The sequence below is a fragment of the Stegostoma tigrinum genome, chromosome 18 (genome assembly GCF_030684315.1).
Source record: "Stegostoma tigrinum isolate sSteTig4 chromosome 18, sSteTig4.hap1, whole genome shotgun sequence".
In the NCBI taxonomy this organism is placed as follows: domain Eukaryota; kingdom Metazoa; phylum Chordata; class Chondrichthyes; order Orectolobiformes; family Stegostomatidae; genus Stegostoma; species Stegostoma tigrinum.
Window position 1 is genome coordinate 6,565,136 of NC_081371.1, and position 12,224 is coordinate 6,577,359.

The 12,224-nt window shown below is 43.4% G+C and overlaps 1 protein-coding gene across 1 annotated transcript in view; it reads left to right on the forward strand.

Annotated features, from left to right (window-relative positions):
* Positions 1-12,224, forward strand: part of LOC132210720 (uncharacterized) — a 72,111-nt gene that overhangs the window by 17,684 nt on the left and 42,203 nt on the right. Inside the window, exons 10-14 of the mRNA XM_059652624.1 lie at positions 2,535-2,717; positions 6,812-6,910; positions 7,019-7,207; positions 9,716-9,814; positions 10,913-11,040. Of these exons, the coding sequence (XP_059508607.1) occupies positions 2,535-2,717; positions 6,812-6,910; positions 7,019-7,207; positions 9,716-9,814; positions 10,913-11,040 (698 nt within the window). The remainder of the gene's footprint in view (positions 1-2,534; positions 2,718-6,811; positions 6,911-7,018; positions 7,208-9,715; positions 9,815-10,912; positions 11,041-12,224) is intronic.

Here is a 12,224-nt window from a genome sequence, read left to right on the forward strand (position 1 = left end):
TATGCCCGCTCACTTGTGTGAGCTACTAAACTTCCCACTGTACAAAGTTTTTATGCACTTCATGTTCTGCCTTAGATTCCCATGCCTTGGCAACACTGTCTCTCAAAAGGCCACCACTGGCAAGATCCGTTGCACCAGCTTAGCCTTGCATAAGATGTGGCACTGAATGTTGGACAACACAGGCCTCTACATGTTAGTGAGCGTCTCGGTGTTCAGGGCACTTGCTGTCACACACTCCTGTACTGCACTCAGACTGTGTATCAGCAACGTATGGAAAGAAATTCCAGCAATTCCTCCTTCTCATTCCCCAGCTTAATGGGGAAGACCATAGAACAAATGCTCAGGTCCTTCTTGAAACCGGTTCTGCAGGCATTCAGGAAAAGCTCCCATAAAACCAATTATGACAGAGTTCACTTTCTGTCCAGATGACTATAAAATGCCTCCCCAGCTGATTCCATTTCCTCAACACTCCCATTCCAGGTACGGTCCTTGAAATGTAACTGCGTTAGCATTAAGGATTGGGAGGAGCTTGCTGTCAGTCATTCAAAATAGTGACCAACCATCCATCAAACAGCATCAAACATCTTATTGAAAAAACTGAAGGGGGTTGCACAGAGGGAAGGAGTAACCCTGCTGCCTGGATCCCACTACCTCTCAGGACGTCCTGTCCACGTGCTCAAATGGTTGAAAAACAGCCCATACAGCCACAAGGAGACCAACAGCACTAGCTTACCATCTTGGGTAATCATCATGTCTGAATTTAGTTGAAGCAAATGACAGTGGCGTCCTGAGTTGGCTGATCTCAACTCTAGGTGCTAAAAGGCTGATTGAGTTTGGGAAAGGAAGTATTACTGACCTGAGGTTCCCCCAACCTGCTCCCCTCTTTATTCAAAAACCCCAACCGGTAAGGCTGACGAGAGGTGCAGGTTTGTTTCTATGTCAGCTGTAGGGTTCTTCGCATCATTGCATGGAAGGTACTGTGGTGTAATGGATGACCCACTCAGGGAAGCAACTCCATGTCTATTCCACCAGTTTACATTGTTTTTGAGAGGTAGGAGGGATCTATAATGGTGGATAATCCGGTCCCACCAGATTAACAATCAGATACTGAAGGCATAAATTGACTCCATAAGAAGAGTGTGATCAGAGATAATGGGAATTGCAGATGCTGGAGAATCGAGATAACAAAGTGTGTAGCTGGATGAACACAGCAGGCCAAGCAGCATGTGCTCCTAAGATCTTGCTTGGCCTGCTGTGTTCATCCAGCTCCACACTTCGTTATCTCCATAAGAAGAGTAACTATTTGGGTTAGGTTTTGAAAAGAGATCAGCAGTGAGTCGGAGCTCTGTAGAAAGGGATGGCTGGAGAGGACTTCCAGGTAAATTTTCATTCTCTCCTGGCCTTTAAAAGTCAATGTAGAAAATAACAGTTTACTTTTCAACCATGAGCCCAGATTGTTTCGTTACAGTCACAAATTGCTGAAGAAACTCAGCAGGTCAGGTAGCATCTGTGGTGAGAAAGCAGAGTTAACATTCTGGGTCCAGTGACCATTCGTTGGAACTGACCTCTTGAATTTTGCCAGCAATTGTTGATTATGTTCCCGATTTCCAGCATCCGTAGTTCTTTGCTTTTGTTTTTGTTATCGTATAATGATTTTTTTTTGGTACCTGTTACCAATGAAGTGTTTTACAAGATAGTTATGATAGCTATGTTTTTCGATGCCTCTTTTAACTTGAGGCGAAACAGACTGCACTGGCTGTTGGGGTAACAGTGATCATACTGAGCTTCTGCTGGAAAACAAGCCCATGTGATCAGACTATCATGGCGAAAGAAATCTACACTGAAACCTATTGGGCATCCAAGTGACAGATTTTATGGTTTGATGGTGACAAGGATGCTGTTGGAGATAGAAACATTGGGAGGAAAGAACAAAAGAGACATTACTGTGAAAAACAGGGGGAAGACATGAACTGTTTTTGATGTTAGCATCAAATCGGATGTTAGTTTACTATTCAAAAAGAAGAGGATAGAATAATAGGGGACTTTTTGAGACTTAAGAGATAAGAATGATCGTGGTGGATCTTGCCGGTAAGCATCAGCTCTGGAAGAGCCCGGGTGAGTGGAATCATTTCCAAAGGACCCCAGAAGAGGACAGGTTGAACCTGAGCCTGCTGGAAAGCTGAAAGCCAATTGTGCCTTAATTTTATGTTGCTGCATATCTTGCAGGAGTGCTTCAAAAGGTTGTTGTGGAATATTTTTCAATTTTAGAAAATGGTCACATGGAAGCACCTTTTTGTCAGTTTGACATACTGTTTGCCTACTGAGTAATGTTTGATCAGTGTTGATTTCAGTTTGTTTGTTACAGTCAAGTGTGAAATCTTGAGCTTTGATAATTTCCAACAGTTCCTAGAAACTTTTCTTTGGAGATGGTAAGAACTATTGGCCTCTGTAGGATTAAAATCCAGGGGCCATAAAGTGGGTATCCATTGTGTTTGATGTATTTTCTTTTGTAGTAATAATGCTTTTGTCTTTAGAAAAGATTCCAGAAGCCCTGAGTTTGACCTCCATCTCCACCACCAGTGCTGTGGTCTCCTGGGCCCCTCTTGCGGGTGTGAGAGCTCTGAGGGGCTGCAGTTTGCAGTACTACAGCGTTGGGAGCCCCAGCACTGTCCACATGGTCAGCTTTACCTTAACCAGTTCAGAAGCAGTGATCACAGGTAAGAAGTTAACCAGTCCACATCTGTGTGGAAGGGCTTAGGCATTCGGCTACCTGGTCCCAGTGAAACCCTGGTTTCATCTTAAGTTTTTTTTAAGGCTTCCATGTCATCCCAGAAGTGACCACCTCTTCTGCCAGGCACTCTTTCCCACTAAGTCGGGATTTTGTCCCGAGGTAGGAGGTGAAAATGTCTCAGTTTAAATCAACTGACACTGCTGCTAGCATTGAATTGCTAAAGGCCAGCCTTCCCCTTGGGAGGGGTCGTGCTCACTGTGGATTCTATGGAAGGGTGATCCAGGATCATGGCCTCTGTGTAAAACTCAGCCCCAGGAAGTGCAGCAACCAATTCGCACGCAGCAAGTTCTCAAAAGTAGCAGATTGAAGGATTAACGTTGGCTGCAACTAACAAGAAGTACTCATAGGAGTGTCGGGACATTTTCACGTGCAGTAATGTGTTGTGGGTTCAACTGGAGCTATCTTTCAGTTGAAACACTGACCAGGCTGCCCTCCCCTCTGTGTTTCACCAGACTGTTGTCCCAAATCACCCAAAGTCAGATTTGAATCCACAACCTTTTGACTTAGAACCTGCAGTGTTACCACTAAACTGCAGCTAACTCTAAAATCATCCCTCAACCTCTGATAGTGAATACTGCAGGTGGGACAAAGATATATTTCTTGTTTGGTCCCCAATCTGAGACCCAAGTCTCACAAGTGAGTCTGCACATCTAACTAAATTGTAATGGTTAGACTAATGTTCCATTTAATATCCAAAGTAGATTTTGCAGGATGCAGTATGCTGCCAACTCTATCTACAAGTGGTGGCCATGTGTGAGGGCATACAGGAACAGTTGTCAGTTAGTCTCCTGGTTACTATCTTGCTTCCCCACAGGAAGAGTGCTCACCATCCATATAGTAAACAGCAAGATTGCAGCTCAACTCCAGTCTGGCCCCGAGAGGAACCTACGTCCTACAATTCTGTTGCTATCATTCAACCCGAGTCTGCCTTTTTCCTTGTTTATTTCAAGAGTCACATCTACTCAAGTCCGAATTGCTGGTCAGAGATCCAGAGTGCTGCCTGATTTTAATCCCTTCTTTACGCCAACTGCAAAAATATCAAAAACTCGATCAAAGCCTGGATTTTGACCTGGATAATTGTATCCCACTGAGCCACCAACTAAGTTCATAGCCAATCCTTTTGATATTTTGCATTTGACTCACTTTAGACCAAAGAATCAGGAGATTGTTTTGTCTAAAGAAAGAAATTGCCACGTTTCCAATGGTTGGAGTTGGTAAATGTTTTGCTCTTCATTGTTCTCTGGATATGTTCCATCCTCCACTCATCATGCAGCAGGAAGCTTCCCAGTTCTCCCATTGTAAATTCCATTGCTCCACCCATCCTGGTTTTCTCAATTTATCTTTATTGCCTACTGAGAGTGCTGACCAAGGGATTTGATTAAAACATACTGTTAAAACAAAGCTCTAACCTAGTATTATGTTTTAAGGTTTCAGCTGGTTTAGCAAAGCATCAATAGCATTGTCAGGGCTGAAGTTGCGAAATTATTTCTTTCCCACCGCCACTCCATCGATTTCATCGGATGGAGAAATGGGAGCGTGATGTTATAAGTGGGAATAGTTAATAGTTTCCATCTGGAAAAAGGCAGCAGGCTGAGAATCTGCCTGAACCTAAAACAAGTAATTGACCAACACTGATTTTGTTACTTAACTTGTGTAATTTTTAATAGAAGTGCTACATGACACACAAATCATCATTAGTTTGAAATAAAAGTTTACACAGGGGAGAATTGCACAACATCGTCATCAGAGCGATCAGCCGAATTGCAGCGGACCTGAAATCACCATGAAATTGTGAATTCCTCAATGGAATTTTCACTCATTGATTCAAGCTTCTCTCGTACCTTCTTCATTCTTGTAAGTTGCCAAGTCTCATGTTAGAGAATCAGACAGTTATTCCTGCTTTATGGCCTTTTTTTTAAACCAACCAACCAGGTGAATTCCAATGGCAATCCAAAATGGCCTCTCCTGCAACTCTCCCTCCTCCATATGAGGCAATGCATGACCTAGCACAGGGTCATGGATTAGTTTGCAAACACAGATGCCCCAGGGTTTCATATAGTAAGTTTCTAGTCTGTTCCTCAGTTTATGTCAGATCTCAACCAGGGCCATGTGTGTCAGGTATGGCTCAGTGGTTGCATTCTCAGGTACTGTTCCTACCTCTGGACCAGGAATTCTGGGTTCAAGTCCCATCTGCTCCAGAAGTGTATAACGGCATCTCTGCGCGGGTTGATTAATAGCTAGCAGGTTGTACGTCCATTGAACTCCAGAGATTCCTGGTGGATTTTTCGTTTGCTTCTCTGAATCCTCTCATTGCTGAAGAGTCCAATGCAAGTTTGGTGTGGACATTCCCTGAACTGCCAGCTCTGTTCCCGTTTTTGCTTGGAGGAACCTCTGCAACTGTGGCACTTTAGGCTTTCCTCTGCGCATGTTGAATATTGTGTGTCTATCTCAGATAGCCTTCAAAACTCAGTGCTTGCCTCCACATGCGCCATTGATAATAACATTTTTGCAAGAGAAGTGACACTCAGCGCAAAATTGAATTGACCGACTTCACATGGTTTACTCTGAGACTGTTCTCCTTTGAAGATCTCCCGTGGTATTCAGTACTCATTGCAGACCCAGGATTCTGCACTTTCTGACTGTGGAGGCAATGGCCCGGTGGTATTATCACTAGACGATTAATCCAGAGATTTGGCTAAAGTTCTGAGGACCTTTGTATCCCACCACAGCAGATGATGGAATTTGAATTTAATAAAAATAAACTAGAAACCATGAAAAAGCCCATTTGGCAAACTATTTTTGGAAAGGAAATCTGCTATCCTCACCTCGTCCAGCCTACATGTAACTCCAGGGACTCAGCAATGTGGTTGACTGTCAACTGCCCTCTGAAATAGCATAGCAAGCCATTCAGTTCAAGACAGCTAGGGGTGGGTACTAAATTCTGACCAGCCAGCCAGCGATGCCCAAGTCACAAAAATGAATGAAAAAACAGTTTGCTACAGACTGGAACCCAGTGCAACAAGGTACCAGCTGCAGACGAGACCAAGGTAGATTAAGGTAACAGATCCCATGGTGCTACTTCAAAGGTGATCATCTTCTCTAAGCCTTGGCTAGTGCTTGTACCATAAGCAACATCAGCGAAACAGATTATGGTCATTGTTTGGTCACTGGTATTGGAGGCTTGCTGCGTGCAAATGGGCTACTCCATTTCCTACGTAGCCACATGACTCCACTTGAATACATTGTTGGCTGACTTTGGAAAGCCATGAAAGATCTTGCAGAAAAGCAAGTCTTTGCCGTTTACTTCTATCAGGGCAGTCTCTGGGGTTAGGTGGTGAGGAGAAGGGGAGGTGGGGGTCATTAGTTGCCACACTTGTCCTAAATTAACGGAGGGAAAATAATTCATGGATCCTGCTTCTAATCGGAAGGATTAAATGTCTTGCATCCATTGTGTACACTGGTTACCTGGTCACATTATTGGAGTGTGAACATTGGAGCGATTGACATTACAGCTTTGCTAGAGGGTCAATCTCCTAACTACAGTTTAGACTAGCGTTTATTCCAGTTGCCTTGAGTCCCACCTGCTGCAGAGAAATTGGAGACCGAGCATGGGAATTCACGCAAGTAATAAAGAAATGGGCTGTTTTCCAATGTGAGATATCCAGCACACTTTGCTACACACACAACAACCTGATTCGCCAGTGAAAGCGTGCAACTTGAAATAGATACAATTGGCACCACTCCCCCTCCCAGTTTCTCTGTATGACTGTGACTCCTGAGAGCGAGAGGTTAGCCTGTTTTTTGCACCTGAGGCAGCCAGTGCAGACCAGTTCTTTTCTGACAAGCATTGCACAGGAACCTCATTGGACCAGTCAGACCACCACATACATGTGAACCCTGAACGAGGGAAGGGAGGCTAAGAAGCAAGAATAGAGGCCAAAGTAATTTTACACAATAAATTCAGTGAACTATTGCCTTGGTATTCCACTACTTATATTAACCATGAGTATTTCTTTTCAGGATTGAAACCAGGCACTACCTATACTGTGTCCATTGTATGTCTCACTGTCTTTAACCAGACTCTCAGCTCCAAGCCGCTTAATGTCACTACTCTCCCAAGTATGTATATAGAACTTTACTATCAATCTAAAGTTGTCACTCACTGTCTCTCTGTAAGAGGACTGAAATCTTTCACTCATACTGACTGAGGTTCTATTTTATTGGCAGCTTTGAGGTTCATCATCAATGTGTATGCTTCCCATATAACCTCATCTACTGCTGTGATTGGCTGGGATCTACACCCTGCAAATGCTGCCCTGGTTTGGTCCTACTCCATTACCTGTGGTCCTTATGAAGGTGGTGGGCCCAACAAGAATATAATTGCTTTCCCGCCAATAACCACTGTGATCCTCACAGGTAAAAACACAGTAAACGTGGAGTGAAGGTGGTCTTTTGCCTCTGTAATCTCAAATTTTGTGCCCATTCTGCTGAGCTAGGGACAGAAGCACAGGGATCCAGTAACTTTGGAGATGTGTTCTGGTGTAGGACTCACTTCCAACAGGACCCTGTTCCATATTGGCAGCCATGATCTTTATATTGCGTTATAGGAGGCTTCGTCAAATTACACAAGTGATATGGCATTAAAATAAATCAAGTTAAAATTCAATATTAAAACCAAATTAAGATAAAGATCAATCAGGAGGAATTGTGTAGGAATGCTAATGATCTGTGATGTGTGACAGTATCGAGAGGTTTAAAAAATGTCAATATTGCTCGCAACTAATGAGGCAGGTGAAAATGCTTTGCATCGGATCTTCATCCGAAACAAAAAGATTGTTACAGCTCGAAGAACCAGTTATGGGATTCTCAGAGATTTCGGGCAGCCCGGTGGCACAGTGGTGAATAATGCTGCCACCAGGGTCTTGGTTTCAATTCCAGCCTCGGGCGACTGTCTGTGTGATGTTTGCACGTTCTCTCCACATCTGTGTGGGTTTCCTCTCGCAGTCCAAAGATGTGCAGCTAAGGGTGGACTGGCCATGCTAAATTACTCAGTGTCCAGGGATGTGCAGGATAGGTGGGTTAGCCGTGAAAAATGCAGGGTTAAAGGGATAGGTAAGAGAGATGGGTCTGGGTGGAATGTTCTTTGGAGGGTTGGTATGGGCCGAATGGCCTGCTTCCGCACCCTGGGGATTCTATGATTTCCTTTCCTGAAATTTTAATGCAAGGTTGAAATGATACAAAGAAGCATGTGTGATGTATAATACAACCAAAAGAATGTATAGCTATGCAAATCTTAAGATCTCATTGAGAACCTTTGCTCAGGAAAAGTACACTTCACCAGTGAGGTAACAGAGGAGCTGTACTATCTATTTGAAGACCTGCAGTAAGATCTTTATGGATGAATCCACCTGTCAATGTGTGGGGGATATTGTTTTTGACTGAAACCAAAGCTGATCTCAAGCAATGACTTATACCATGCATTAAATTTCCAAATCAGAGAATTGTAGAATGGTTACAGTAGGAAGGAGACCATTCAGCCATACACATGCAGGCCTTTTCTCTGTAGAAGCAACTCGGCAAGTCCCATTTGTTTGTCTATTTGCATAGCCCTAGAATTTGAATTAACTTCATCTCGTGGATGTGAAAAATTCACAGAAGCATATCATCCCAACAGTAGCTAGCAGGCCATTTGGTCCATCGGGTCTGCACCACTTGTCTGGACAGCGTTCCACCCTGACCCTACCCCGTACCCTGTAATCCTGCATTTCCCATGGTTAATCTACTTAACCTGCACATCCCTGGACACAATGGGCAATTTAGCGCAGCTAATCCACCTAACCTGCACAACTTTGGACTGTGGGAGGAAACTGCAGTACCCGGAGGAAACCCACGCAGACACGTGGAGGATGTGCAAACTCCACACAGTCGTAAATCCCCACGGTGTGGAAACAGGCTATTTGGCCAATGTCACTATATATCCACACCGACCCTCCAAAGAGCATTCCCCGAGGCTGGAATCGAACACAAGCCCCTGGCGCTGTGAGGCAGCAGTGCTAACCACTGAGGCATTGCGCTACCCACAAATTAATTGAACAGTCACGGGGAGACAGTGGCCTGGTTATACTATTGCTGAACTATCAATCCAGAGACCCAGAAAATGCCCTGGGTCCCCGGGCTCCAATCCTGCCTCAACAGATGATGGAATTTGAATTCGATAAAATATCTGGAATTAAGAATCTAATGATGATCATGATCCCATTGTCGATTTTTGGAAAAACTCATCCCAATTACTAGGGAAGGAAACAGCCATCCTCACCTGGTCTGGCCTACATGTGACTCCAGACTCTCAGCAATGTAATGACTCTGAACAGACCTCTGGGCAATTAGGGATGGGCAATAAATGCTGTCTGGTCAGTGATGCCTTCATCCCATGAATGAATAAAGAAAAAATATTTATATGAAAAATGTTCAAATTGGTTTTAGTTTGCACAAAAACAATTGATCTTAATTTTAATAAAATAAAGCTTTCCCGGGATACCCACCCCATGTAATTCTCTACTATCACTGTGATTTTTCTTTCTTCTCCCCCCATTCAGCTCACACTGTCAGATAGATAGCCTTTTCATAATCTATCCTTCTGTACTGTTGGTAGTTGAGGACCTAGCAAGGGCTCTGTGGCACTCCACCACAGGCACCTTGCCAATCCATGAAAAACCCATTATCACTTGTCTGCTTCCTGTTGGAACCTTCATCCATGAAATTAGGTTCCACCCTGCACCATGTGCTCTTGTCTTGTGCAGCAACCTTTTGATGTGGCATCTCTGCAAAATCCGAATATGTCACATCTACCTGGAATCTAGAATTAAGAATCTAATGATGATCATGATTCAATAAGTCGCCATCTTATTATTTTCTCTTTAACAGATCTGAACGAGTCAACTGTCTACATTGTAACTGTTTCTGCAAAAACACTGTTTGGACAAGAGGACACTGGTTCAATGTTGAGGTTTATGACACAAAGCTGTAAGTATTCCTGATATATCGCTTTGTTAACCATTTATTATTATTCCATTTAAACCAAGAGATGTCTCATGTTAAACTGTACTCAAGTGGGGTTGTACATCCCAGAGAATTCCCAGTTGCTCCACATAGATGTAACTTCTCTGTGCCTTCCACAAGTGTTGCTGTATTGGCCCTCATCATTTCCTGACCTCAGGTGGAACTCCCAAATTGCCTCCAAAATCTGTTCCCCATGGGAATTCAGGATACTGGTTGGTCCAAAACATTTACTGTCAATTATTTGAAGCTTATTATAAATCCAAAACAGCTCAAAGACTCTCCAACATTCCTCTGTATAGCAGCTTCCAAAATCTGCCCTTGTTATTTCCAATCAGGGTGTTAGGTCTTTAAAAAAGCTTGGAGAGGTGCTTTTTTTTTTCCCTCCAGCCTCTACTTGTTCACTGTTACCTGTTCCTTGTCTCTCCTGAATGTTTTTGACAGACTATTGTCAGTGATTTTCTGCCAGCAATGCTGTACTCCTCCCTTTCTCTTCACTGTGTTCAAACGAGGACTCAGGGTCCTGTCCCCTAATCCACTTCATGGTCTCTCAGCAGCTCACATTGTCCAGCTCCTTCATCCTTTTCCCTTCCTCCCACAAGGAATGCCAATTCTCCAGTGGCCTCCAGGAATTGCCATAAGTCTCCAGGACCCTGATAAGAGCTAAAAGCAGTTATTTTCCATCAAACATTTCTGATTCATTTGTTGCAAAATTATTGGATACGAGACATAAACTGCTTCACTGACAGTCATGAATCATGCAATTGTGTTGATGAAATCTGCTCACTTTCAATTGATTGAAGAAGATAGGATGCCCAGAGATAGGCAAATGAGGAGTCTAATAGCTGAAGTTTGATAGAAGGCCTTTAGAGGGCATGCGTGGAACTGCCAGGAACATGGCTACATGGAGTTGGCAACCCATCCCTTAGATATTTCACACTGTTAAAGGCCAATGCTTGCAGCACCTTGCTGATTTACCCCTGAATCCTGTCTCATTTTTCACTCGTGGATTAGTGTTTTTCCCAAAAAGGAAAAGTGCAATTAATTTGTCTCTTGCTTCCGCAGTTACTGTTCCATCAAACAAGACCCCAGCAGCACCCCAGGAAGTGAGGGTAGGAGAATTTGAATCGTACTGTGTGCTTGTCAGCTGGAAACCACCTTCTGTGCCCTCGAATGAGACCATACAATACAATGTGAGCACAAACCCGGGACAGAAGGGAGTGGGCCCCTGTTGAAACCATTTGTGATCTGTATGAGTGGTGACAAAATGGAGATTTTCCTTGTTTCTGCTAAACCCTCCTGTTAAAACAATGAGGATGAATTCAAGACATGGGCTTCATTTGGATTTGGTCAACAAGTTGAAGGTGCCAAATGGGTTCTGTGGCTGTTGTATTCTGTCAGTAATAAGTCATTGTACCATTAAGAGGGAATGTGACATGGTCATTGCATCTGAGAGTATAAAGAACTCATATATCATTTTACTTCAAATCACTTGAAACTTGCCACTGCTGGAAGCAGCTTCCTCCGTTATAAACTAAATAGCTTAGTATTAGCTCAGACATTCAAGAAAGTAACATGTGTATAGAATAGTTAGTTGCAATGACTATCTGTTGGATTCTTCAATGCCCCACGATCCACACCTAATTTCCTGTCTTATGTGAGAGATCAGATAGAACAGCCTGTTGGAGACAGAAGTTGTTCTTGGATCTCAGGAATATAGACCAGCTGGACAGGGGTAAATGTCATTACAGGTGTCTCCCTGAAGTTGGGTTGAAGGCGATGATGTTCCAGGATGGTGTGAGGGACGGGGGTTAAGGTCAGTTGATAAAAGATCAATGGTACTTTTAGATAATCTGCGAGGTGAGCCACCGGCACTCCAGAAAAAGAACAGTTTTATGTTAGTTTTTGAACTGGAACTCTGGTGTACTCTAGCTGTGCCTCTCTGGTGCGACAGTGTATTGGGCTATCCATGGTTGTAAGATAAAAAAAAAAGTGGAGCAAATAGGCTTGGCTAGAAGACTTCTCAACATCATTGAAGAACCTACACTGACATGTAGAAACTAAGGAAGGTGAGGACTGGGCACAGTTCAAATGCACTCTGGGAGAGTGAGCATGTGTTTTTTTTAAACTGACAACCAATGATAATTTCATGGTGACCATTACTTACACTCAAGATTTTTGTTAATTTAATTTATATTCCGCAGAAGGATTTGAACCCATGTCCCTGGAACATTGGCCTTATCCTGTAGATTGACAGTCAAGTGACATTTATTCTGCACCACCTTCTCCCCAGAAGTAAAAAATTTGTAGCTAGCCATGCCAGAATGACAGGTCAACTTTCTTTTTCAATTACATCATGAGTCAGCAATCTGCGTAG